Here is a 27,870-nt window from a genome sequence, read left to right on the forward strand (position 1 = left end):
GCTATTCAGACAGGATGATTTGCATGCAGAACAGTATACCAAATGTATTGATTATGTCTATGAACTTTAAAAAGGAGCACAAAATACTCTCACTGTTGTGTGGCCTTTCCATATAAAATAAAGGCCCAACAAATAACAAAAGACGACCCTGGGAGGCCATATACTGTAGGGAATGGATTGAATTCATTTGAATACAAATTCACATTCATATTCACTTGACTATAACCTCCTGTAACTGAATGCTTTGGCACTCACGCTCCTTTCCCTCTTTATTTCTGGGGAAAGAGGCAAACCTAGTCCCCTTTCATGGCAGGGGTACCCAGTAGCCCCTCTGCTGGATCTCAGCCCAGCAGCCTGATCTGAGTATCCCATCCATTCCTTAGGGAAAGGAGAGGAATACTGCCAACCATTCAACAGGAAGGTGGAGTTCAGCATCCTCTCTCAGCTGAGCCCTGTGCTGCAGCACTGAACACATTACCCTGTGTTCCATGCCTTCCCAGTACATTATTATTGCCTCTCAGCTGAGCAGTGGTTGACCTTCGGACCTTGCTGCAGACCAGTTTCCATCACTGGAGAGAAACTAATGTCAGATGCAGGATCACTTGTTTATTTGCACTGTGTACTGCTCTCATCTGCCCTGCATAGGGGAGTTCTGTTATTTTTAAACCACAACAGACTCCAGGGATGCCTACACAGATTTGAAACTGCAGCTTGGTCACCTGGCACAGCCACCAGAAACAGCTGCCTTCATCTTTGTCCTACCAGGTTGCCACAATCATCCTCCCAAAAGCCAAGGGGCCATCTGCTCCAGGCTGAGCTCTCTCTAGTCAGGAACCAGAAGAGCAGCAGGGGATTCACCTCAGTAAATTCATCACATTTTCCCCCTGTTGGTCTAGCTGATTTATCACATAGTGTATAATACAGTATGTTCTAAATTTCGGAAATCTCAGTGACCACTGTAAACAAGCTTCAAGGCTTTCAGACGTACAATCCAGTGTACTCAGGACATAAAAAACTCAGATTACAGTTGAGTGTGAATACAGCAACAACAGCAGAAGTATTATTTTTTAATAAAGTAAAGACTACTAGGCTTCTCAAATACCAGGAAACCACCTGTACAGAGGCAAGAAGCAAGACCAAAATGAGATGGAGGAGCAAACACTTTTATCTACATGATATAAAATGAATATTAACCTAAAATAGTCAACCAAATATTGAATAATGTATTTTTATTTAAAAATTATGCAAATGTTTACTTCAACAGATTAAAAAATACAATACAAAATAATTAAAAAATTAGAAGCCAACCAACTGAAGTACACAATCATGATTAAAGTGCTCCTAAATTCACGTTCCATTTTGCTGGCTATCATGCAGACGAACTGAGAAGAATGACTATTCAAAATCATTTTTTAATTTTGTTTCTGGAGGCTGCATCTACACTAGCAAGCTCTTTCAAAAGATTTTGCCAAAGAAGGGGGCTCTTTTGAAAGATCCCGCGGAGCATCCACACACAAAAAGAATTCTTTCGAAAGTAAATTGAAAGAATATAGTGGTCACTTTCCCATTTCAGGAAGAACACCACCTTTCAAAAGCTTCTTTCAAAAGAAGATGTGTGTAGACACTCTGCAGGCCTCCCCCCCCCCCCCACCCCCGAACGAGCAGTCCTGCTGGGGTCTGATTTTTTGATCCCTGGCCCGTTCTTTTGAAAGAGTAGGGTCTGTGTGGATGCTCTCTTTTGAAAGAGCAGATCACTTATTGATCTGTTTTTTTGTGTGTGGATGCACTCTTTCAAAAGAAGTTCGTTCAGAAGAGATCTTTCATAAGGGCTTCTTTTGACAGATCTCTGTAGTGTAGACGCAGGCAGACTGTATATATGCAAGAAATCCAGAGTCACCCACTGGTACTTTCAGCAGCAGTGCTGCAACTAAACATATTTCAGACAACAAAGTATTAGTGGCAAGCAAAAGATTTCAATCATCCAGTAAAACCACCATCATCAATGGGTTTGTAGTAAGGATCGGCAAATACCAACAAGACACCATAAATGAAGAGAATTTTAGATCATAGGAAAATTCTCCTTTTTGCACTGTTAAAAATAAACACCTTCACTGACATTGTTCAGTTGGGAAAAGCGCACACAATGGAATATTTAAAAGAAATGGCACTGAAAGCTCTAATAAACTGTGAACAAAAATTCACCTGTCATGCGCACAGTTCTGTCACAGACAATGCTGCAAACATGGCAAAGATATGAAGATATTTAGAGGAAGAAATGGAAGTGTGCTACTTAATAACACTTCGGCACTACACTTCAAGGAAGAGGTGGAGAAACTGGAGAAAGTCTACAGAAGAGCAATACAAATGATTAAAATTCTAGAGAACACGAGCTATGAGGGAAGACTGAAAGAACTGTGCTTGTTTAGTTTAGAAAAGAGAAGACTGAGGGGGACACAACAGTGCTTTACAAGTACTTAAAAGAGTGTTACAAGGAAGAGGAAAAAATTGTTCTCCTTGGCCTCTGAGGGTTGGAGAAGAAGCAATGGGCTTAAACTTCAGGAAGGGAGGTTTAGGGTGGACATTAGGAAAAACTTCCTAATTGTCAGGGTGGTTAAGTACTGGAATAAATTGCCTAGGACGGTTGCAGAATCTCCATCACTGGAGATATTTAAGAGCAGGTTAGACAGACATATATCGAGGATGGTCTCGATGTTTCTTGGTACTTCCATGAGGGCAGGGGACTGGACTCAAAAACCTCTAGGGGTCTCTTCCGATTCTAGTGTTCTACGATTCTGCAGCTGTGGACTAAGTACCTCAATCTTATGCAGAAATAAAAGAAAATATTGTTGAAGTCACAAAATATTTCTGTAACAACCATTTCACTCACTTCATCTTCACCGAAGTGAGCAAGATGATTCAAACTAATTTGCCTTCAAAATGTTCAATAGAATTCTGTGATTGATTGTTTTGAACAATTTATAAAAAAATTAAAAAATGTACTATTATCATAAAATTTTTGTGAGGAAAACCAAGATTAAATAGATGTAAGTGTCTCATCTAAAGTATGTAACATTGGATTAAAGATGAACATAAAGAATATGCTCAGTATATGGAAACCTATTAACTATAGCTTTAAACAAACTGCTGAGAAATTGCTAATGTACTGATGATGCTGTTGGAATTTAAAAGACTTCAAGACACATTCAGGAAAGAACTACCTCACCAGACAGTTAAATTGCAAGCAGTAAAGAGGCAAATGGATCAAACACTAACTCTACCTCATCTTCTTGCGAGCCATCTTAACCCCAGATATAGACATAGATGCCAACTTCTGAAGATGCTGCTGGCTTACATGGCATGGACATCTCAAAATCACTCCTCAGTTATGCCAGGAATAATAAATTTCAGGGCTGTAGCAAAACCATTTAATCAGTACATGTTTGCTATGTTTTGAATATTGTCATTGCCCAGAATTGGTGGGAATCATCAGCCAGGCACTTTGAAACAGAGTTTATTTCGTTTCTAAGCCAACCTCTCACAGCAGTAGCTTCCTCTGCAGGCACAGAGAGAATATTGTCATTATTTGGTATTACTCACGCATGTAAGAAATCAATTGGGAATTGAAAAAGCAGGAAAAGTTAGATTTCTGTTTAAGTCTATGAATCAAAATGACAGTGAGAGTGGGCAAGATGAGAGCTAGTTGTAGAATTATGAATACTGTACATTTAGTGTTCTGAGGGCTTGTCTGTTAAATTTAGCAAAATTTGAAAATGAAAAAAAAGTAGTTTAAGGACAGCTGTCAGTGACCAACTCAGGAGACTAAAGCAATTGCAAATGTGAAACATTTATGTAACATTTAATATTCAGTTTAATAAAATATAAGTGCTATTGTGTTTGTGTGCATCATTTAGTTCTTGCCATTTCTAATGTACTGCTGCTACATCTGCAGCCTGACACAAGTAATGTGTATTACATATTACTTCCTAAATTAATAAAAATCAAATTATCTAAAAAAATTGCACAAAGTATACCTTCTTAGATGCTGTCAAATGCTGTACTGAGCTGTAAATGAACATGTTTTACTGATCATATTAGCACCACTGTTTAAGAATTATATGAAGAAGTATCAGTGGGAAACTTGATTTAAATTGATAAGTTTTAAGTTGTTATTTATATCATGATGTAAATCAGTTCACCCTGATATCATCCGTGTGACATTTTTTCATTATCATTCTCTCATTTACAGAAAAAATAATTAAATATCTGTCAAAGACACACACACAGGCGCAATTCAATAACGTCAGCACAAGCCACAACTACTCTTTTTGTTGAAGCTACAGTACTATCTAAGGCCTCTGCAAAGCCAGCACAATGTCTGAAAGTATTCTTGATTTATACCACAAATATGTGTGAAAGTGTGACTATTAATGAACTTTTTCAGAGCTGCACAAAACTGCAATGGAAAAGCCACTATAATACCTCTGAACATCCGTTTTCAAACCTGAAATGTGAATTTTAGGCACAGTTCCTGTATTAGAAGTGCTCCAGTGCAAACTCAGGACTATCTACCCCTAAAACCTAGATCAACACAGGAAAAATTTCACACCTTGTGCAATGTACTTACATCACTCTACCCACCATTGTAGATGCAGCTAGGTTGATGGAAATTTTTTATGAACCTAGCTATCGCCTTTTGGAAAAAACAATTATCTGTACTGACAGAGAAATCCCGCCTATTAACGTAAGAAGCATCTATGCTACAGTAGTGGCACAGCCGTTGTAAAATAGCTGCACGACTCTGGCATAGACAAATTCTCAGATTAGATTCCTACGCTCTTAAAACCATTTGCACCGCAGATGCCTGAGCTGCTGATGTCATTTGAGGTTAAACACAGAATAAGCAACAATCAGCCACAGCACACTTAATAAAGCCTGATTCAGCGGTGGTGAAATCTGAAAAAAGTCAGCGCATGGTAAAGAAATCTCACAAAGATGTATTACCTTATTCCATGTTATTACTGGCTCAGGCTCTCCTTGAGAACTGCATGGAATCTGAACGTTTGTGCCAACTTCTACCGTCATATCACTTGGAACGTTAGCAAACACTGGGGTAACTAAAACATGTTACATGGACACAGTGAAAACATGTGTAAGTATTTTATGCTTATGCAGTAAAGAATATTACAGAGACATAGTTAAAAATCACATACAACAACTTAGTTAAATGAGTAAACTAGAGCTGCATACACAACAGCTGAGTCTTTATAATGACACTAAAAACAGGAAAACTTTTCCAAATAAACTATTCAATCTATTATTTGCACAGAAGAAGTTCAGAGAAAGAATTATAGGTGGGGTTCATATCCCCCATCTATTTCACCAACATCTCCCATTAGAAGAACCTCTATTCAGTCATTTGGTACTTTGCCAATCTTTGCCAATCTTTAACCATTGTGCTAAAATTTTCCATTTTCCTCAGACTGATTTTTTTAGACAATTTAAGGCAGAATAGTGCAGCCACTTCCAAACATAAAGTTAGGGGAAAATATGTTGTTTTGCCTATGTTCAAAAATTAGGACTTACTGTCGCTGGAGACCTTCTTTGAATAGCTCTGAAGCTGCTTCAGAACAGGGACTTGAAATTTGACAGACATGTATGGCCTTTGTGTGAGACATGTGCTTTTTGATGGCCAAGTTACAAGATGCTTTTTTTTTTAAACTTGCAGTTCCTAGATGCTCTCTTAAGACATCTTATATTTTTAATCAGCTAAATTCCCCAAAGATGTAATGCACGCTGGACATGTTCCAGCCAAGACATGGACAAGACTTACCCTGTGGTTGTAGCAAGTCATGCTGGGTCCAGGCACTGGGAATCAGGAGACTCTCCCCTGTGCTTTCAGTAAGCTCCCTGCTGGTCTAGGTAGCCTTGAGGAAGAGCCTGACTGATATGAATACTGAGGGGACAACCCCTGTGAGCAATTTGGGAGCAGACAGGGATAAACAGCAAAGTGGTAAGAGACTGGCAGAGGGATAAGTGAGAAATTGGGCAGATAGGGGAAAGTTAGTCACTCTAGGCAAAGGGACTTGGTCAGGGAAACATGAAAGTTGTGGGGTGAGGACTGCATCTAGCCGGACAAGAAGACTAGAATCCAAGCCAAGTGGGAAGGGGCTGGAACCTAATACATGGATGGAAGATCAACACCAAATGAGGAGCTGCAGTGGGGCCAGAGAAAAGGACTGTCTGAACAAGGACCAGTGAGATGGGGCAGATTGATCCAATGAGGAACCTGGTACAGAAGCAGAAAGAAGTAGGATGGCATGGGTTGAGACTGGGACAAGGAGCTGGTGGCAGTGAGTGGGAGACACTGAGATTCGATGAGGAGCTCAGGAACGGAGTTTGGGACTGTAAGCTAGTGAGCATGGGGAAGATGGATGATGGGGGAGGGTTGACTGGAATTGAGAACAGTGAGGTAATCCAAAGGGGTGAGACTAGGACTGGTTTGGTTGTAAGACTGGGCCTGGGATGAGATGCCTACAAGAGTGGAAACTAGGACTAGCTACATGAAAAGAATGGGATTGGGATAAGAGATCAGGACAAGAATCAGGACTGGGGCAAGTTGTAGGGGACAAGGCACAAAGGGTTGTGGCTGGGGGAAAAATCCAATATTGAAATGGAGCCAAAGATTACAGATTCTCGAATTTCCTCTGCTATCAAACTTATGAAACACACTAGCAAAATGTTCCATTCCCCTCTAGTGCTTCTCATATTAAGGATAACAGCTTACTTCTGCTTTCTATTACTCCATTAGCTCAAGTATTAAGAGAGCTATGTGGTGGACCTAAAGATTCTAACCCTGATGTTGGCCGACATCAGTATTAATAATGATACTCCAAAAAGTAAATTTTTTCAATATGCTTTATAAAAAATATTATTTTGTGTATAATTCTTATATTAAGTTACAAAGTCAAGCACTTAAAAGAGGGAACTCCAGAATTTGGGTTGGCTATGAAACCTTAATTCAATTTCCTTGTGAGTCTATATGACAGGAGCTGCGTCTACACGTGCACGCTACTTCGAAGTAGCGGCAGTAACTTCGAAATAGCGCCCGTCACGTCTACACGTGTTGGGCGCTATTTCGAAGTTGAAATCGACGTTAGGCAGCGAGACATCGAAGTCGCTAACCCCATGAGGGGATGGGAATAGCGCCCTACTTCGACGTTCAACATCGAAGTAGGGACGTGTAGACGATCCGCGTCCCGCAACATCGAAATAGCGGGGTCCTCCATGGCGGCCATCAGCTGGGGGGTTGAGAGATACTCTCTCTCCAGCCCTTGCGGGGCTCTGTGGTCACCGTGGGCAGCAGCCCTTAGCCCAGGGCTTCTGGCTGCTGCTGCTGCAGCTGGGGGTCCGTGCTGCATATACAGGGTCTGCAACTAGTTGTTGGCTCTGTGTATCTTGCACTGTTTAATGAAAGTGTGTCTGGGAGGGGCCCTTTAAGGGAGCGACTTGCTGTTGAGTCCGCCCCGTGACCCTGTCTGCAGCTGTGCCTGGCTCCCTTATTTCGATGTGTGCTACTTTGGCGTGTAGACGTTCCCTCGCTGTGCCTATTTCGATGTTGGGCTGAGCAACGTCGAAGTTGAACATCGACGTTGCCAGCCCTGGAGGACGTGTAGACGTTATTCATCGAAATAGCCTATTTCGATGTCGCAACATCGAAATAAGCTATTTCGAAGTTGGGTGCACGTGTAGACGTAGCCAGGGTGGCCAACGTGCTGCTCTTGAGCCACATGCATCTCTTTGAGCAATGAAATGCGACTCCTGCTCAGAGCTGTGCACTGAGAGTTCTTACTGCTGCTCTGCACACATGCACCCCACTTGGAGGGGGAAGCATGTTGTGCCTCCAGTGAGTCACTAACATTGGGTTAGAGTGAGAAGGAGTGGGGGGCTGGGGTGCCTGGCTCTGGGGGAGCGGGGAGGACACTGGATTAGAGCAGGGAGGCTGGGGGTGCCTGGCTGCGGTGGAGGGGGCTGGCATTGAGCCATGTATTATCTATCTATCTATCTATTGATAATATGTATTTATCCACAGCTATTTTGGGTCTTCATCTCTAACTGACTGGCCACCCCTGCTATATTACTACACATTTAATAACATGATCACATTCTGTCTTTAAAAAAAAAAATCCCTTCCTCATTCAGTGTAGAGGACGGACCAGATCTGGATATAAATCCAGGGTTGATTTGTTAAGTGGGTAGGACTCTTGCTTCATTTGTTGAAGATGTCAGAATACACAGAATGAATGAAGCAAGAGACTGCAGATAAGAAAGGATGGTATTATGGTTACGGTGACTGAATGATGGCCAGAAGAAATGGATTCTATACCACCTCTGCCATAGGGCATCTTATGTGATACTAGGTAAACCAATTAAACTGAACAATTTACAAGCTATGTGTGAACATTAACTGTGTCTTTCTCATTTTCTGCATGCCAAATTCTGGAATATGTTTTGTAGAAGTGCTGAGGACAGAAGAAAACATGAGCTGTGCTTCTGATGTACAAAGTGGTATTTAATGCTAAGAAATCTGAGAAAGATTACATCAGGTGTCTCAAACTGGCACCCAAAATGAATGAATACTTTTGATTCACACTCATGTGTGCCCCTGTTCCCCAGGTGTAAAATGGTGATAATAATAGCCCCTAATCCACAGAGGTGTTGCAAAAATAAATTCATTAATATTTGTGAAGCACTCAGGCTGTGTCTAGATTGCAGGCTTCTATTGGGAGCCCAAAGGTCTCCCAACAGAAGTCTGATGCTAAAGGAGCCTTCTGACAAAATGCCAGTTATCTTCATTCCTTGAGGAAGAAGGGATGTGTTGGCAGAGGGGGTTTTCCCAACATTTGGCCCTGTGCAGATGAGGCAAATATCAGGAAAGCCTCTCCTAACAGAACTGTCATGGAGAGATATGCAAATACATTGCACAATTTGCATATCTTTTGCAGACAGATTTCTTCAGTCTAGACATAGCCACAGATATAATAGTGAGGAGCATCACAAAAACATTTGGGAAAAAGAAATAATCCTGTCTTCAAAGCAAGGAATAAATAACATACTGCAATTAAGGCATGGGCGACATATTGAACAGTAAGGCAACAACGAATTTATAAATGACTTCTCATTAAGTGAGCACAATCCATTTTGTGGCTCAGGTAACTTTTTGTGGCATTTTCTAACTCCTGTGTAATTGACTTTGCAACCTTAATAATATTTTTATGACATAGCTCCTTGGAAGCAATAGTTTATATAAATTCATGAACATTAAGATTTAACACTAATTAACAAGTTTTACGTAGTGACCATAACTTTTGAGTCCTGCAATTCCTGTCCATAACCACTCTGACTCCTCACTGAGGTCTGTGTAATTATTTTGAACTGAAGTTAACAGGTCTTTTTCCCTGAGCAAGAAATGAGCTGAATTAAATTAAACATGAAATTCAAAACCATTTTCAATTAGTAATGTTACTTGAAAAACTGATATGTCACTTAATCTTTAGAGGCAGATTATGTGGAATCGTAAGAAAAAAGGAGAGGGGAAATGACAAAATAGAGAAAGGACAATATTTTTCATGTTGTTTGATTTTTCTGTTTCAAGACTGACTCTATATACAATGAGAAGACCATTTTTCCTTTGCTCTGGGAACACAACATTTTGGGGTTCTGGCTACCAACACATCATGCTAAAAACATTAGTAATTATTTATACACGGACAGGAGTCTTAGGGGAAACAGACACAGAAGAAAGGAAAGGAAAATTTTTCACAACAGAAAAATACCCCATAAAAGCTGAGAAAACAGTCATCCAGAGAGTAAACCTCCCTCCTACACAAAAAAAAATAAATCAGAAATATGTCTCATAAGAGACCATTTTCTGCAAACAAAAATACTCAGAGAAAATTACTGGTCAGTTGCTGATCTTTTAAATTTATTAAACAAATAGTAAGGAAAACAGGAAGCTAAAAATACACATAGTCAAAGTTAATGAACTTGGAAGCTGGAATGAGCAGCAAAGTTTTCAACTGACAAAGAAAAAGCTCTGTTCTGTTAAGTTCTGATCCAGCAAAGCACATATGTAACTATAAGCATGTGAGCATCCCTGTTGACTTCAGTCAAGATTGCAGTCCTGCTGAGCTAGATGTTGAACAAAGAGAGATAACCAAGTTCCTTATCTATGCTAACCTCTGAATTATGGCTCTACTCACATGTCCAAAGTTAAACATGTACTGAAGGGATTTACCGCATCACTGGCTCTGGCATGGACTCTGTACTGCCCCAAACATGACAGATTACTTCTGTACCTCAGCTTATTCATAAATAATGAAAGTATAAAAATAGATTCTTACCTCACAGTGTATGGTGAGGTTTAATTAATATTTACAAATTGCACTGAGATCCTGGGATAAAAGATTGTGTGAAAGTGCAAATCAGAAATAGTCTTCAAGGGTAAAATTGACTGAATGCAGAAGTCTAGCATGACCAGTTAAATTCCTCTCGAGCTTTATTTTAAAAAATGAAAATGGTGTATGTGTAACCCACACATCAACTGAGTGTGGTTCACTGTCCAATGCTGTGGCACTTAGACCACTTACAGAGAGAAAGTATGAGTCTCTTCTACAGCCTTTGCTGAGAGCCAGCTGTCTTTTATCTCAAGCAGGAGCAGCTCATGCACTAAGCTCTAGAGCTAAGTCTACATGGCACCGCCATTCCGAAATAAAATATTTTGAAACAGCTATTTTGAAATATCTTACTTCAAAATAACACAACCACACACAAAATGCATTTTGAAATATCACCCAGCTATTCCGAAACAGCATTTCCAGGTCCATAGTGCTATTTCAAAATAGTGCCATTGGAACCCATTATGACTTTATTTCAAAATAGCACTATTACATGTCTTAATAGCACCTATTTCAAAATACCAATGTCAAAATAGGTGTTATTCCTCGTGGAATGATGTTTACTGGAATTGGAATAATGTGCTTGCTATTTTGATTTTATTTCGAAATAGAGTGTGTGTCATTTGGACGCTGCCAAAGTTATTTTGAAATAACTGCTGCTATTTCGAGACAACTTTGCTGCATAGACCAAGTCTAGAAGTCCCAGGTTTGGGTCTGTCTGTCAGTGTTATATATGGGTATTTTGCAGGCCCAATAGACAGGCGTGAATTTTACTCCAGTGTACGTGTCTATATTAGCAGACAATTTTTCTTCGTCTAAACTAAGTCCGCACTTAGGTTAAATCTGTATTATTATTATTTGATTATAGATCCAAACAGGACCAGGATTATATAGTGATAAGTGCTGTAGAAGACAGGAAATTTCACTTTGTTAACTAAGCATTTGAATTCTGTCATAATGAGGGTAAAAGAAGCAAAAATAAAAGGTGCTCTATAAAATAAAACTATTTGATTCAAACCTGAAAAATACTAAATACAGCTTCATACCTGGTTTCCAATAGAATAAGAATATGTCATGCATTCCAGTGAATATTTTAATGGACTTCCAAGACTCATATTTATGAAGGTATTTAATATCTTTACTCCCACTGATATTGCCTCAATAGCTGTTAAAATCGGGCCCTAAATGTACTTTTTCTAAACAGAAGAAAATATGGATATTGTGTACGTACCTCTGGGTTGTACTGTTAATTGTACAGCTGTTCTTTGCGATCCTACAATGTTAACAGCTTGACATTCATATTGGCCTTGGTCATGTAGAGCAACTCTGGAAATCCTCAGTGTTCCAGATGACAGTACTAGATGTCTTCTATCTACAGAGAGTTGGCTCCCTGAAACACAGCATTTGTTATTTACTAATTATAGCCATGTAAAATAAAATGTTGCCTATATTTCAGAGACAACCCAGAGTCATTCAATATTTGATAAAACCTGTGCATTTTTTAAGTAAGCAGAAGTTTCACAAAACAATTTTTTTAGAAAAATATTGTTGGAAATTACTGCCTACTTTCCAGAGCATATGCTATGGCATGGTCTTACACTAGGAAATTATATTGGCATAACCACATCAGTCAGGGTTGTAAAAGACCTACAACCCTGAACAATGCAGATAAGCCGACCCAACCTAGTACTGACAGTACTAGGTCAATGGGAGAGTTCTGTTATCAAGAAGCTACTACTTCTTACTCACATAGGGCTTGTCTACGCTTGCCCCCAATTTCGAAGGGGGCACATTAATCAGGGCAAAGAGAGATTACTAAAGAAGTGCTGCAGTGAATACACAGCACTTTATTAGGCTGATTCTTCCCCATGGCAATTTCAAAGTGTCGAACTTCAAACTGCTGGCATGCGTGTAGCCACGGGCACCTTCAAAGTGCCTGTGCTACTTCTAAGTGCCTTTACTCCTCAAAATTTTGGGGACTAAAGGCATTTTGAAGTAGTGCGGGCACTTTGAAGCGCCCGCAGCTATACAAACACCAGCACTTTGAAGTTTGACACTATTCACTACAGCACTTAATTCACTACAGCACTTCGTATCTGCTGTTAGGAATAAGGGGATTTCAAAGTTGCCAGGATCCTTTCAAAAAGGAGCCCCGTCTGGACGAGCCATCTGGCAACGAGCCGCGGCAATTTTGAAGTGCTGCGCCTGCCGGCATTCTAATGAGGCGCTGAATATGTATTTCAGCGCTTCATTAGTAAATTTCAAAATGGCCGTTTGCATGGCCATTTCGAAGTTTTGGGCTAGTGTAGACGTAGCCTTTATGTTTAACCAAAACAGACTTATAACCACAAAATGTGTTAAATTAGCAGACCAACTTGGTACCTTCTGTCACAGACAAAGAAGTTTTTAAGGCAATGTATAGCACACACAAATGTGATATTTCATAAGTAATTTTAAAAGGGTTGTAATATTTTAAAAGTTTAAAAGTAAAACCTCTAATAAACTTCTTACCTCCTTTGGTCCAGGCAATAACAGGCTGTGGATAGCCTTGTGCTTCACAAGGGAAATCGACAGTATGGCCCTCAATCACTACAGTGTCTTGAGGAGTAACAGTAAACTGAGGTACAGCTGCAGCAGGAAGAAAAGGACATGTTGAACAACAATTGAAAGATGCTCCATTTGTTGATACTACTTATTTTCTAAAGCCGCATCTACACTACAGCGATCTTTTGAAAGATGATCTTCTGGAAGATCTTATTTCGAAAGAGTGCATCCACACAAAAAAGTGGATTGAAAGATCAAACCACTCTTTCGATAGACAGCATCCACACAGCCTCAACTCTTTCAAATGAATGGGCGAGATTAAAAAATCCAGCACCATGAGGACTAATTTTTTTTGAAAAAAGGGCCCAGGGATTGTTTACATATGGCTTTTTTCAAAAGAAACTTGTGAAAGAAGGTGCTCTTCCTGATCCAAGAACAGAAGAGGGCTTCCAGAAGCAGAGCTGCATTACTTAGATTTTGACTCGAAAGAGTGCATTTTGTGTATGGACACTGCATGTGTTCTTTCAAAAAATGGCCTGATTTTCCAGAAAAACTTGCTAGTGTAGATGCAGCCTATGGGCTTGCACAGTTCTGTGGGAGAAGGGATCCTGCTAGCTCTTTTAGATTGTAAGCTCTTTAGGGCATGAATTGTTTGTTACATATATGAACAGAACCTAGCACGATGGGGCTCTGATTTCAATTGGGACCTCCACACATTACTGTAATACAAATATAAATAACAAGGCATAATAATAATAATAGATCCAAAATATGATGTACCTTAAGACTGGCATAACCAAGTAGAGAATGTTCTCTGGATTCAAAATATCTTGCTTGCTTTCTTTCTTTAAAAAAATCCTCAACTAAATCATGAAAAAAACACAATGTGATCACAACCAACCTGAGCTGCTATGTTCTGTTAACACACACACAGTGCCTTTACACAAAAGAAAACCAATCTACAAAATATAGGCCAGCTTCTGCAGTAACTTTGTAGTATTATCAATGAGATTGGGTGTTTGTTTCATTCCCAAAATACATCCATCCATTAGATGATGGAAAAGTGAACACATAATTTAAAAAATATTTATGTATTGGTTGACTCAGTTCTTGCTCTAACGAGTTTACAATCTAAAAGAAAAAAGTGGGGAAATACCAAAACTGATGAGGAAAGAACAAATTTTAAGATTTTAGAAACCTATAGAAAATATAACTGCCAGTATCACTTTCAGCTTTATAGACTAGCAAGTAATAGCCTATGAACATAAGAAATTGGATATAGTGCTCCTGAAAATACTTTATATTCTAGGCTATGGGCAAATTGTGCTGAAAATACAGTCACTATGTTTACAATAATGTGTACTACTATAAATAATAGATCGCAGAAATGCTGGAGGGATTGATACCTTCCATGTAGCACATCAAAAGAAAAAAAATCAGGAAACATAGAAATACATTCAGAACTCCACGTCCAGCAGCACATGCATACTTTCTAATCTTCAGACATGCCAGCTGCTGCAGAAAACATCTGAGTCCCACACAAGCTGGGCACTAACAGTGTGTGTATACACACACACACACACACACACACACACACACGTGACTATATAAATAGACCAGATGACAAAATCTTGATCAGTAGACTTTTCAAAAAATGAATGGGTGTATAAACATTTGTGTACAATTCTTCCAAATTTTATTTCTAGATTAAGGGCCTGAGATCCTGCTCTCACTGAAGTCAATGGCAAAGTCCCACTGATTATATTAGGAGAGGGAGCACGGCCCACAATTAAAATAATACACTTGTGGTTTTATTCATTTCCAACAATTTGAAAAACAAAAAATAGAAATGTTTGCTCTGAATTAATTTGTAGTTTTGAAAAGATAATGTCTTTCCTTGTTTAAGAATACTTACCTTGCACTATGATGTAAGCAGTTGCATGGATATTATCTATACTGTTGGTTGCAAAACAGGTATACTCGCCACTATCTTCTTGGTTCACATTCTGTATGTAAAGGCCTCCTGAAGGAGTTATTGTGATGCGAGGATCATTTGGCAAGGGGGTTCTGTCACCTTTTGTCCATGTGATCCGTGGTTGAGGATGGCCAGTTGCACTGCATTCCAGAGTAACACTTTCTCCCACTAATACTTCTGTATTTTGTGGGTGGATCACAAAACTTGGCCTGGCTGTGAGAAGAAAACCATGTTTAAACGTGGCTTTCATCCATTTCCAGACCCATAAACATCAATAGTGTAGAAGAAAAAACCTTATAAAACTGAGTTTAAGAAATCTATGAGAAAATATCAGAGTATAAAGTAAACATTGAATGATCTGTTGCTATCTATAAAGGTCTTTTCAACAAGAAAGTAACTAATGTAAGGAGATCAAACTGATGATACACAAAGTGCTGTTTCACGCCCCAAAACAGGGAAAAAATAAAAATATGTTTAAATAAATTTTTTCAATTACAGCAATCAAGTGTAATTGTGACTATAGTAGGTACAGCATTTTCAGGAATACAACTTTTAAGTTGTTGGTATCCCTTTAAACATCTGTAGCACATCTCCAGGAAACTGTTTCTAAAACAATTCTGTGGGTCAGGTTATTGTTCCAGCATGAAACACAGGCAAGGCTTTGACACAGCGCAAGAAGGAGTTGCACAGAAGTATTGTTTTCTCCTCTCCAATGCATCTTCAATGCACGTCATCAGTGCCCTGTATCATTTTTGCCGTGTTCCACTCTGGGCCCTTCTTGAAAAGGGATCAGAAACGGTATGACTTTATAATGTGAAAAAATACCTCATTAAACAGGATACATGAGTGAATGAAGGCTGGCACAAGGATGAATTCAAAATGTTAGGCCAAAACTTTATTAAACTTAATACAGAGGAAGGGTGGTCTGTAACACTGACTGAAGTGGGACCCGTTCAGGGTTTAAAGCACTCCTGTCACCTACCATAATTCAGGATGGACTCTCCCCTGTCCACACTGAAATGGGCAAAAGTGTTGAGAAACCCCAGGCAAGGGTTTAAATGAATGATGATGGGAAGCAAGAAGCCAGTCAGTTCCCACTTCCCTCTGCCTGAACAATGGGTGGTGGAATGCCCAGGAGAAGGAGAGTCCTATGCCAGAACCTTGCCGGTTCAATCAAGTCTTCCACCTGTTAACTGGATGGGTGGCATTGTTGTTTTTGTTTTGAGCATCTCTAAAGACCAGTACACTTGAATGACAGCACTATTTACTCCTCTTCTTTCCCTCATATACTACTAAAGATAATATACATCATTACTGTGATTAAACTGATAATTTCTAGGACAGTAATAACTAGATGGTGATGCAAATGAAGTTGCAAAGATTCACTTAAAGTATAAACCTGCAGTTAATATACAAAAGTAAATGTATTTCATTATGCAAGTGGTCTTCTGATGGAAAAAAAAAAACAAAACAGATAATAATTCTGTATCTGAAATTTATTTACCTGAGGACCCAAAGTATCTAAGAGTGACTTCTTGAGTTTTCACTTCTCCTGCCACATTTTTCGCCATGCACTGGTAAATACCCTGGTCTGTCTCTTGAGTATTCTGAATCATCAGAGTGCCGTCATCTAGCAAGTTTAGACGGGAATCTGCTTTCATACTGAGCTCATTACTGTAAAGACAAAAATCTGCTAGACTAAAACTTTTTAATCAAAAGCACAGAAAAATATATATCAAAAAGCAAAAGTCTAAATGTATTAATGATCGAAACCTACAGCAATAAATCTTTAGTATCTTTATTCCAGTGGAAGTGTAAAAGAAGAACTTTTAATATTAAATTAACAAAACGAGTGCAGAAGAAAACCAGTGAGGCATTTTAAAATACATGAGCATTTGACTTGAGAAGTGAAAACTTGGACTAATTTTAGACATGTAAATGTTTTATACATTTCAGAGGAACAAAAACAAGGAGAGTGCATTACACACATCCATTTCTATTTTTTATTCAGGATATAAAATGTTCTCATTGCTAAACAACTCTAAGGCTACATCTCCACAAGAGGCTTTTCCCAGCAAAACTGGGCTTTTGCCGGAAAAAACCATGGAGTGTCTATACACAAAATGCACTTTGTTGACAGTTTGTTTACAAAACCCAGCACATCCACCTGAAGCGTTATACCTCTCCCCATTCAGGTACAATGCCTCTCTGGACAATGTTCTGCTGACAAAACAGCCTTGTAGATGCTCCAGGGCCCTTTAGTCAACAAACAAACTTCCAGTTCTCTGCACAGCCATGTTTGCAGAGCTTACAGTCAGCCATTCTGCTGAGAGAGGGCTGCCCTCTGCCAACAGAGCACAGTGCTCTTTAAATCTGTTTTCATGTGTAGACGCGATCTGTCGACAGCAGTTTTGCCAGGAAATCCCTTCTAACAATGACTTCTGTCAACAGAGGCTTCTCATGTAAATGTAGATGTCTCAGGCCAATGTTGTTAAACCCACACCCAAACGTCTCTTATCTCTTCATTAAACCCTTTCAGATGGGGATTTTGTATACATGAGTATAAAAATTATAATCAACAAGACATTTTATAAAATATTTACCATCTCATGTTTAAAGGTAACACAAGTTTTCACTTTGTTAATGTGATATTAATGCAGGATGGAAACTGATCTGTTAGTTACAGCAGGGGATCACAGACAGATGTCACGAGCCACATAATGAACCAATGGGAATACTTGGAGAAAATGTATCAAAACCCACTGCACCAGCAATCTCCACACTTACTCACAAATTATATATTAAAAGCATTTACAGAATCACCTGATTTGTAGTATGATTAGTGTTTGTATACTACCAGCATGTTCGCACCCATCCCCAACACCCCTCATCTTCCTGCCTCTGCCTTGCCCTCTTCCTCCCACTGCAAACTGCCCCATGGGGGACATGGCCTTGGAGATTTGGAGATTACTTGGAGGGCCTGGTGTGGGATGGCAGCAGCATTTAGGCCCCACCACATTCCCCGCAGTGGTTGGAGCTGTGGGGAAGCAGAGCAAAGAGGAGTGAGTGCACTCACTGAGTGCACTCTGCTTTCCCATGGTGGCAGTACAGGTGGACCGGGGGTGGGGCAGGTAGGGATGGGCTGATCACTAGGGTTCAGCCTGCAGATGGTCCACGGGCCATAAGTTTGAGACCCCTGACCTAGGGTTCTGCAGGTCTCTGAAATTTTGTGGGTGCACATGCAGCTGAAAAATCTTACCCTTGGTATCATAAATAATAGATTATACATTTTATAAGGTTCTGTATTATGTAATTGATATACTTGGAACTGCAAAGAAACTCAGTCTAACTATAATTGCCAGTATATTGAGTTTTTATAATACTAAAATGATACTAATACTATAAGTATTTCATGTATATGTACATGTATGGTATATTCCAAACAGCATCTGTAAAGCAGACATACACAAACAATTTCCTTCTCTCTCCTTTTTTAACTTAACTTACTTGTTTCGAAGCCAGATGATTTCTGGTTTGGGATTGCCTTCAGCTCTACAAGTAAAGTACACTGTATTCCCTGAGGTAACGTCCACATCCTGAGGTTCTGATGTAATTCTTGGCCTCTCTATATCAACAAAAATAGGTAACAGGGAAAAGTTGCTTGTTTTGAAGTGAGTAAAGCAAAAAATTAAACATTTATCACCCTTCCCCACAAACACAATTACATCTGTGATAGATTTAACATTGAGTTAAGAGGAATCAGGAATAATTCCTTAATACGTCCTTTTCCTTTCCTCTGTGCACCATCTGAGAAGCAATGCAGTATACAGAATATTAAACTTCAGAACTGACCACTAAAGACTCCAGCTGGCAGTCTTTTTAGACTCTGACTCCTTTTGGAATCAATGGGAGTTTTCAGTGCAAGGGAGGCGAACTCAGCAGCCAGCTTTGTGTATTTCATTGCTTATAACACAAAGGTACACTGCGTTCTCTCGTATATTTTCTGATGTTATTTTCAGTAAGCATTCAGTTATTTAATATGTGCACATCCCTCATACAAACATATTTATTGTTGGATTTTTGGCATCTTGACCTCTTAAGATTATCATCCTGTACAATTACTGTGCTTCATTATGTTATGGTACATAGGCACACAGACCCCAGACTTAAGCCAAAAAACTTGGGCACACAGACCCCCTCACTCTAATCCAGAAACCCCTGCTCCCTGCCAAGTAAACTGTGGGTGCCTAAGCTCACTCAGTGCCTAAATTTATACAGAAAATATTCCCCGTGTACCAACGTTTCTACCTCTGGAAATGGGCACAGCACCACACTCTGGAGTGCCTGTCTCACACGTAAGCCTGAGAGGGGTCTTCAGATTACATGCAGAGAGGTGCTCCTTCAATTATCCAGACATTTGTTGGGAAACAAATACAGCAGCACACACACAATCCAGGAAGTTTTTGGAGAATGTTGGGGATAACTTCCTGGTACAAGGGTTGATGGAACCAACCAGAGGCCATTCACAACTTGACCTGCTGCTCACAAAAAGGTTAGAACTAGTCGGAGAAATAGAAATGGGTGCCAATCTGGGCTGCAGTGATAACAAGATGGTAGATTTCAGGAGCCTTACAAAAGAAAGAAAAGTGAGCCATAATATACAGACTCTTGATTTCAAAAGAGCAGACTTTGAATCCCTGAAGGTACTGATGGGCAGAATCCCCTGGGAAACAAAGACGAAGGGGAAAGGAGTTCGGGAGAACTGGCAATATTTTAAAGAAATCTTGCTGAAGGCACAGGAACAAACAATCCCGTTACATAGTAAGAAACGCAAATATGGTAGGCAACCAGCTTGTTTTAACAGGGAAATCCCTGGTCAGCTTAAACTCAAAAAGGATGCATATAAGAAGTGGAAACTTGGACAGATGACTAAGGAAAAGTATAAAAATACGGCTGAAAAATGCTGGGCAGTAATCAGGACACCAAAGACACAACTAGAACTGCAGCTGGCAAGGGATGTGATCGGTAACAAGAAGGGTTTCTACAGGCATGATAACAATAAGAGAGTTATCAGGGAAGGTATGCGTCCGTTTCTGGATGAGAGAGGTAACCTAGTGACGGATGATGTAAGAAAAGCTGAAGCACTCAATGCTTTTTTTGCCTCAGTCCTCATGGGCCAGGACAGTTTCCACACTAAGATGCTAGACAATGCAGTATGGGAAGGTGGAGGGCAGCCCTTGGCGGGGAAGGAACAATTTAAGAGCTACTTAGACAAACAAAAGGTACACAGATCCATTGAGCTTGATTTAAAGCACCCAAGGATACTGAGGATATTGGCAAACATCACTGCTTTGGCCATTATCTTGAAGACTCTTGGAGATCGGGAGAGATTCTGGATGATTGAAAAAAGGTAAATGTAGTGCCCATCTTTCAAAAAAGAAAAGGACAATCCAGGGAACTATAGACCAGTCAGCTTTACCTCAATCCCTGGGAAAATAATGGAGGGGACCCTCAAGGAATCATTTTGGAGCACTTGGAAGAGGTGAAAATGATGAAAAGTAGTCAACATGGATCACGAAGGGCAAGTCCTGCCTGACCAATCTGATTAGCTTCTATGATGAGGTAACTGGCTCTTTGGACATGGGGAAGTCAGTGGATTTGATATACCTTGACTTCAGTAAAGCTTTTGACAGAGTCTCCCACAACATTCTTGCCCATAAGTTAAGGAAGTATGGATTGGATACATGGACTAGAAGATGGCTAGAAAGCTGGCTTGACAGTCAGGCCCAGCGGGTAGTGGTCAGTGCCTCAATATCTGGATGGCGGTTGGTTTCAAGTGGAGTGCCACAAGGCTTGGTTCTGTGGCTGGTGTTGTTCAACATCTTTATTAATGACTTGGATGAGGGACCGGATTGCACCCTCAGCAAGTCTGCAGATGACACTAAGCTAGGGGGAGAGGTAGATACATTGAAGGGTAGAAATAGGATCCAGAGTGACCTGAATAAACTGGAGGATTGGGCCAAAAGAAATCTGATGTAGTTCAACAAGAAAAAGTGTAGAGTCCTACACCTGGTACGGAAGAATCCCAAGCATTGTTATAGGCTGGGGACCGACTGGCTAAGCAGTAGTACAGCTGAAAGGGACCTAGAGATCATAGTGGATGAAAGCTGGATATGAGTAAACCGTCTGCCCTTGTAGCTAAGAAGGCCAATAGCATACTAGGGTGCATTAGGAGGAGCATTTCGAGCAGATCTAGAGGGGTTGTTAATCCCCTCTATTCAGCACTGGTGAGGCCACATCTGGAGCACCTTGTCCAGTTTTGGGGCCCTCAGTATACAAAGGATGTGGATGTGCTGGAGCAGATTCAGAGGAGGGCAATGAAAATGATTAAGGGGCTGGAGCACATGAGGAGAGGCTGAGGTATTTGGACTTATGTAGTTTGCAGAAGAGAACGGGTGCTCTAAAAGGGATGGAAAGAAACTGTTCTCAGTGGTGACAGCAGAACAAAGGATAATGGTCTAAAGTTACAGGAGAGGAGTAGGTTGGATATTAGGAAAAACTACTTTACCAGGAAGGTGGTGAAGCACTGGAATGTGTTGCCTAGGGAGATGGTGGAATCTCTATTCCTACACGTTTTTAAGTCCCGGCTTGACATAGTCATGGCTGGGATGACTTATTTGGGGTTGATCCTACTTGGGGCAGGGGGGCTGGACTCAATGACCTCTTGAGGTCCCTTCCAGCTCTGCGATTCCATGATTCTATGTCACTTGATCGAGCAGACATACTGTGTGTAAGCGCACCAGACTATGGACCACAGAAAATCGTGGAGGAAAAGGCATTGTTGGTGCTAATGCTGTCTCAGTGGTTCAAATACTCTATCAGGATGTGAGACCCTCGCTTTAATTCCTCCCTCTGCCCGATGCAGCAGAAGGATTTAAATGGGTCTCTCAGTAGAATGGCCTAATCACTGAACTACAGGATATTCTGATATGGATCTCCTTCAATTTCTACTGTTGAAGCAGAGCAATACAGAAAGGTATTAAGGAAAAAAAATATTTTCAGGATGATCAGACTTACTTCTCAGGCTTATTCCTCATCATAGGGCTTGTCCGCACTGAGAAATGACAACTAACACAATGTTAAAAGGAGGAGGGAGACGGGGGAGCCAAAGAGATGATATTAAAAAGTGAGCAACTGGACATACAGGAGGAAAAGGAGAACAGTATGGTCAAAGCCGCCAAGGGTATAGACTGAGTGGAGTGAGTGATCAGCTGTATTAACAGCGGCAAAGAGAATAAGGGGAGAGGATAAAGAGAAGAGATACTTAGAGACTGCCAGAAAGTAGCGATTAGTGTCACTAGCCAAACAATAGAAAAACATACCATGAAAACATGGGTGGCTTTGGATTTTTTTTTTTGGATGTTAAGTGGACAACTCACCACAGTTAAGTTCTTCGGGTGTTATTGTGGCCACTGATCTTCCCTGGATCCTCCTTGGATACTCACAAGTAGCAGCTGCCTGAGCATTACCAGATTCTGCATATGTCTTCAACAAGTCTGCCAGCCACAGTATTTCACAGTCACAATGCAGAGAATTTGAATCTAAACGCCTGTGTCAAATAAGAATCATCTATTATACTTGCTAATCAGCTGGAACAATTCATTAGATTTTATATGACTTTGCAATATTTCCTATTTATTATTACACACAAAAACCTACACGAAACAAAAGCCATGTAGGTCCCCTTATTCATGTATATTATGATGTAGTCTTTAACTACTTGATCCCATACTATTTCCCACTGCAGATATGCCTTACTCACTATACAGACAGTGTTCTCTCTTGCAGGCTACTCAATACTCTTTTATCTTCATTGTTCAATGATGATTCTGCCACCTAGGCAACCTGCAGAGCCCAGTTTGGTGGTTGTTCTTTGAAGACTCATAACTACACAAAGGGTGCGTCTACACTACAAAATAACTTCATAGTTGCTTACTTTGAAATACAACTTCGAAGTAAGCAGCTTTGAAGTTGAGCATCTACACATACCCTCCTTTGAAGTTAAGCTTCTAAATAGCGCACTGCTCCATTCCCAGGAATGGAGTAAGGATTTTGAAGTTTGGCTTCCTACTTCAAAGTTAACTTCCAAGTAAGGGAAAATGCGTGTAGACTCTCTGCTGCCTACTTTGAAGTAGTGCCTAACTTCAAAGTTAATTTCCAAGTTAGTTCCTAGTGTACAGGCACCCAAAATGACTGACAGGAGAAGTCCCTTTTAAACCTTAGGGAAAGTCCCCCAGGATGTGGGAATGCCTAGTTCAACTCCTCTGTCTGGTTAATGAGAAGATATTGGAATATAAGTTCTCTGGTCCAACACAAAATTATTTATTTATATACAGGGGAACAACTTCATCAGGTGAGGCTGAGAGATACCCACACCAGAATATTCCATAGTCCAACAGATAAGGGCACTCTCCAGAGAGGGATACGCCCATGTTCAAATCCCTTCTCATTGTCAGGTAGAGGGGTTCCTGGACTAATGGTCATAAGGTTTCTCCTCTGGACCATTTTGAATTGAGTTAGGCATGCAACACCTGCATTCTGGAGGAGAATGGCTTAAGTACCTAACTCTAGGACAGGGTTCCCAACTATGGAATCCCACTGGAGACAGGATCCTTTCTCTAGCCCAGCATTAGGCGTTTAATGCTCTGTGAGGGCCGGGGCTTCGGACACAATGATCTCCATGGCATCTGCTATAGGCTAATTTAGGTGGCTGCCTGCCTAGCATGTTTTTTTTTTCTTTTTTTGTGGACCTCATTTTCAGGCTACTATCCCTCTTCACTCATTGTGTACACAACCTCAGCAACTTACTCAGGGTTTGTGGGCTCCACTGGGGAGCTAGCACCTGAAAGTTAAGTATTGCAACGCCTTTGGGCCAAAGTGCCTATATCACTTTAGGAAGATATCACTTTGATTCTGAAAGCCCGAAAGCATTTAAATAATTTTACATATGGTCTGTACAGCTTAGGAAGGACTTAGGAAAGGAAATTATAGAAAATACAACAAATTTTATCCTAGAAGATAAAGGAACTTAAAACTTACAGCAGGAGGAGAAACTATACAAATTAAGTCTGTAAAAGAAAAGACTCACTACAAACAATGCCAGTGTCTATACATAAATTCAAGGTAACAAATCAAGAAAGAGGTTTAGTCCCAGTCACAAAAAACTGAAATATAAAACCATGGAAGGAGAAGTTTAGACTGATTTTTTAATGGTAAGAAGCATTAGACAGTGGAACAGACTGCCAAAGGAAGAGAACACTATAAAACAAGAAATAAGTATAATTTACTTACAGTCTCTTCATAGATTCCAAATGACTAAATGTCCCAGGAACTAAATGAGCTATTCTGTTATTATGCAAAAATCTGTTAAAAACACAGATGAGTTTGTGTATGAATTCAGATTTTAATTGTTTTTATTCTATATATATTCTTCTGTAATTCCTTAAAGAGACACTAATTTTACCACATGTACTAATTTCTGCAGCTACTTTTTAAAAGAAAGGCTTCCATATCCCCATCTACCTCTCCACCCGAGAAAGAAACATTTTTAGCCTACACTGGAGACAAAACTACCTAAAACGTAACTTTCAACTAGACGGAAAGTAATCAAACGAACCAAAAGTAATCCTCCTACAACATGTTTCATATGATCTATTTCATGATAAAACAAACATCAACCACAAATGTTTTGAACTAATTTGGAGATTGTGAATTGTACACAAAACAATCTAGGGCCCGACAAGATATAACTGAGAGGTAAGGGTGCTACACACCTGTCAGGTGGTTGTCGGCAATTTGCTCCTGCTAAAGTTTCAGTACAAAATAAAAGCTATGTTAAAGATAAGGTTTTCATTCACTTTCTAGACAAAGACACTATTTGACTGCTACAGATTACCAAAATTTCCAAACAAAAATAAAACTTACAATCTTTCAAGTTTTGGAAGATGAGTGAAGGATTCAGGTTCCAATGTTTCTATGTGATTAAAGTGCAGATACCTGTAAATATGGTAAAGAAAACATTACTGAAATAATTTATTTAATGAAAGTGGCACTGTGTAGCTAAAAACTTGGTACATAAAGCACTCCTCACGCTGCTGAGCACATCTGAAAATGACTATGGTTAGTGATATAGTAGCATAATATTCTTTTGATGTCTTTTGCTCCTACACTTTTCCATGGAAGAAAGAGGCCTTACATAATAGGAAGGTTTTAAAAATTGCTATTATATTGGTAATAATAATTAGACACTTGCATCAATTAATCATTATTCAAACAATCTTCTGTCAAAACTAAACATTTACAAGAACTCATGGAACAATCATAACTGGGAAGACATGACAAATGGTAGTATTTGAAAAAAAACATAAGATCACAGATCCCAAAAAGCATATATATACAGAGAAAGAGAGAGAGAGAGGTAAAAAAAACAGCCCCCAAGGAGCAAGATGCCTGCCAAGCATCCTGATATGGAAAATAAAATGAAAAGAATTGGAAAAAAAATAGGGACAATCTCGGAAACCACTGCCCCATAAAACTACTCTTTTCATAGCACAAGAACACATAAATGGCTTAGCAACAGAGAAGTGCCCAACAATCCAATGTTGATGAGTCACTGACAGAAAAGAGGCCCATCAGCTGCAGCACTATCATCAAAGAGAAAGTGTATGCTAAGAAGTGGTTCCAATAAGCGGATGAGAGAAGCAGCCAAAGCAATAAGTCTAGGTGAATGTGACAAGTAAAATGTTAATGTCAAATCTAGAAGACAGACGATAAATCTGGCTTGTGGCTTGCAGCCTTTTCTTTGGTAAATCATGGGGAAATTCAGAATTTCTTCACACCTGGAGCTAATGTACCTTGACAACATATATTCATATGTATTATGATTCATACTGTCAACATATGTAGATTTTTCTTGTGCAGAAGATTGTTTTCTTGTTAATTCCCAAATTTTGTTTGACTTTTTGACTTCTGACATATACTGAGTGGATATGTTCAGAGAACTATCCATAATGATTCTAAGATCTCTTTCTTGAGTGGTAACAGCTGATTTAGACCCCTTCATTTTTATATATAGTTGGTATTATCGATATACTCTCAGCAACAGAGAAGTTGGTACACCAAATCTACCTCACTTTCCCTCTCACATATTTCAAGAGAGCATTCAAGGAAAAATGGCTAATTTACATATCTCCAGTCAAAGGGAGAAAAGTAAAACACAGAAGAGCTGTTACACTCCAGGTGACATTAGCTTTTTATCTTGCTTAACAGCATTTATTCACCAGAATCTTATATAAGCTCCGCTTACTCATTAGGTTTTTAGATGACCACACAATAATCTTCTGACAGATACCGTTTTCCAAATAGCTGTGCTAACCTCAATACCTGAAGTAGTTTTTCTTCAGCATCAGATATGCACGTGCTCTCTTCCTTGTTACTTTTACAGAATAAACATTCTAATGAAGGCCACTGAAAATAAAGTGTTTCTCACATGTTCTTGGTGCAGCACCGGGCAGTATGGCACACAGAAGGCGAGGCAGTATGTCTGAAACCCAGAGATGTTGCATCCTCAAGGGGTTCGCTCTCACTGATCCTCCCTTTGCACCCAGTTCTAACACATCTTTGACTGGTGAGCTAACTCAGGTGGAGAGTTGTCATATAGAAACACACACACTGATGGGAAATGTCAGGCCCCAGCATACTAACTCTGCTTTGGTGGACAAGGCAGAGGAGACCTTTTGCCCCAACAAACTTAGTATTCAGGAATGAAATACGCTCTCTTAATTCTTCAGTGATGTTATTCTAAATTTACACTGGTGCAAAGAAAATCAGAATCTGATCTAGAGATGCTACTCCAGCTGGTGAGCTCAGAAGCGGGGCTGGACGCGGTTTCTAATGCTGTTTGCCATTCCCAGCAGCTGTGGTTTGTCGTTCCCAGCCAGTGGGAGCTATGGGAAGTGGTATCCTGGCCTTTGCTGCTTCCCGCAGCTTCCATTGGCCAGGAACAGTAAACTGAAGCCACTGAGAACTGTGAGTGGCCATGTGTGCAGATGCTCAGGTAAACAAAGCGTTCGGAGGCCCATCAGCAACTAACCCTGATGATCCACTTGTGGCTCACAAGCCTGAGGTTCCCCACTCCTGCATAAAGCCTATGTGAAAAGTGGAATCCTACCAGTTAGCAATGATGAGGGCTAAGTATACTGTTGCTCTATTTGTATTTCTCCATATGTAACTGTGCTCTTTGAAACAAATTACCCTTGTGGGTTCTCTCTCAACACCAAAGCTTAAGGGAACTCAAAACTTTCTGTTACTCTATTCAGTTAAAATGTACAAATATATCATTTTAATTGACTAAACTAAACTAAAATATATATATAAACAAAACCTTCCAGTTTTACTCTGCATGAATGCTACACAAATAATATGAACCAAAGCTTTTTCTTTTGATGTGTAAATGTAATTCTTGGACTTCAAAAGGTGTTGCACTGGCATATAAAACTTGGTGTAATTAATAAACTTAGGAAGGACATTTATTAATAACTAAAGAAAATAAAAAGCCTGTATTACTCTGAATATAATGGAGCAATGAATGTTATGGATAAAGCACTAGACCTGAGGTGGGCAGTGCAACCCCAGGCCTCTTGGTAATCTGATTGTGCACTGTGAGACATTTTGATGACATTGACAGTCCGCAGGCACGCCCCCCTCTTCATCTCCCAGTGACCATGTTTCTCTGTTCCTAGCCAATAGGATCTATGGGAAGCAGCAACTAGCATATCCCCACAGTCCCTTCACCTGCAGGCACCACCTCCATGGTTCCCATTGGCCAGAAATTATCAA

General features: G+C 39.9%; 1 protein-coding gene across 9 annotated transcripts in view; it reads right to left on the reverse strand.

Annotated features, from left to right (window-relative positions):
• Positions 1–27,870, reverse strand: part of PXDN (peroxidasin) — a 137,195-nt gene that overhangs the window by 50,540 nt on the left and 58,785 nt on the right. For all 9 annotated transcript variants that reach the window (XR_012645112.1, XR_012645113.1, XR_012645114.1 and 6 more), the window contains 9 exons: positions 24,958–25,029; positions 24,325–24,396; positions 22,413–22,582; positions 18,481–18,598; positions 16,478–16,647; positions 14,914–15,186; positions 12,966–13,082; positions 11,686–11,844; positions 5,002–5,114 (listed from right to left, as the gene is read on the reverse strand). Coding sequence is in view for 5 of the 9 variants with exons in the window: in XM_074991211.1 (XP_074847312.1) it covers positions 5,002–5,114; positions 11,686–11,844; positions 12,966–13,082; positions 14,914–15,186; positions 16,478–16,647; positions 18,481–18,598; positions 22,413–22,582; positions 24,325–24,396; positions 24,958–25,029 (1,264 nt within the window). In the remaining 4 variants the exon portion in view is untranslated. The remainder of the gene's footprint in view (positions 1–5,001; positions 5,115–11,685; positions 11,845–12,965; positions 13,083–14,913; positions 15,187–16,477; positions 16,648–18,480; positions 18,599–22,412; positions 22,583–24,324; positions 24,397–24,957; positions 25,030–27,870) is intronic.

The sequence above is a fragment of the Carettochelys insculpta genome, chromosome 3, assembly GCF_033958435.1.
Source record: "Carettochelys insculpta isolate YL-2023 chromosome 3, ASM3395843v1, whole genome shotgun sequence".
Classification (NCBI taxonomy): domain Eukaryota; kingdom Metazoa; phylum Chordata; order Testudines; family Carettochelyidae; genus Carettochelys; species Carettochelys insculpta.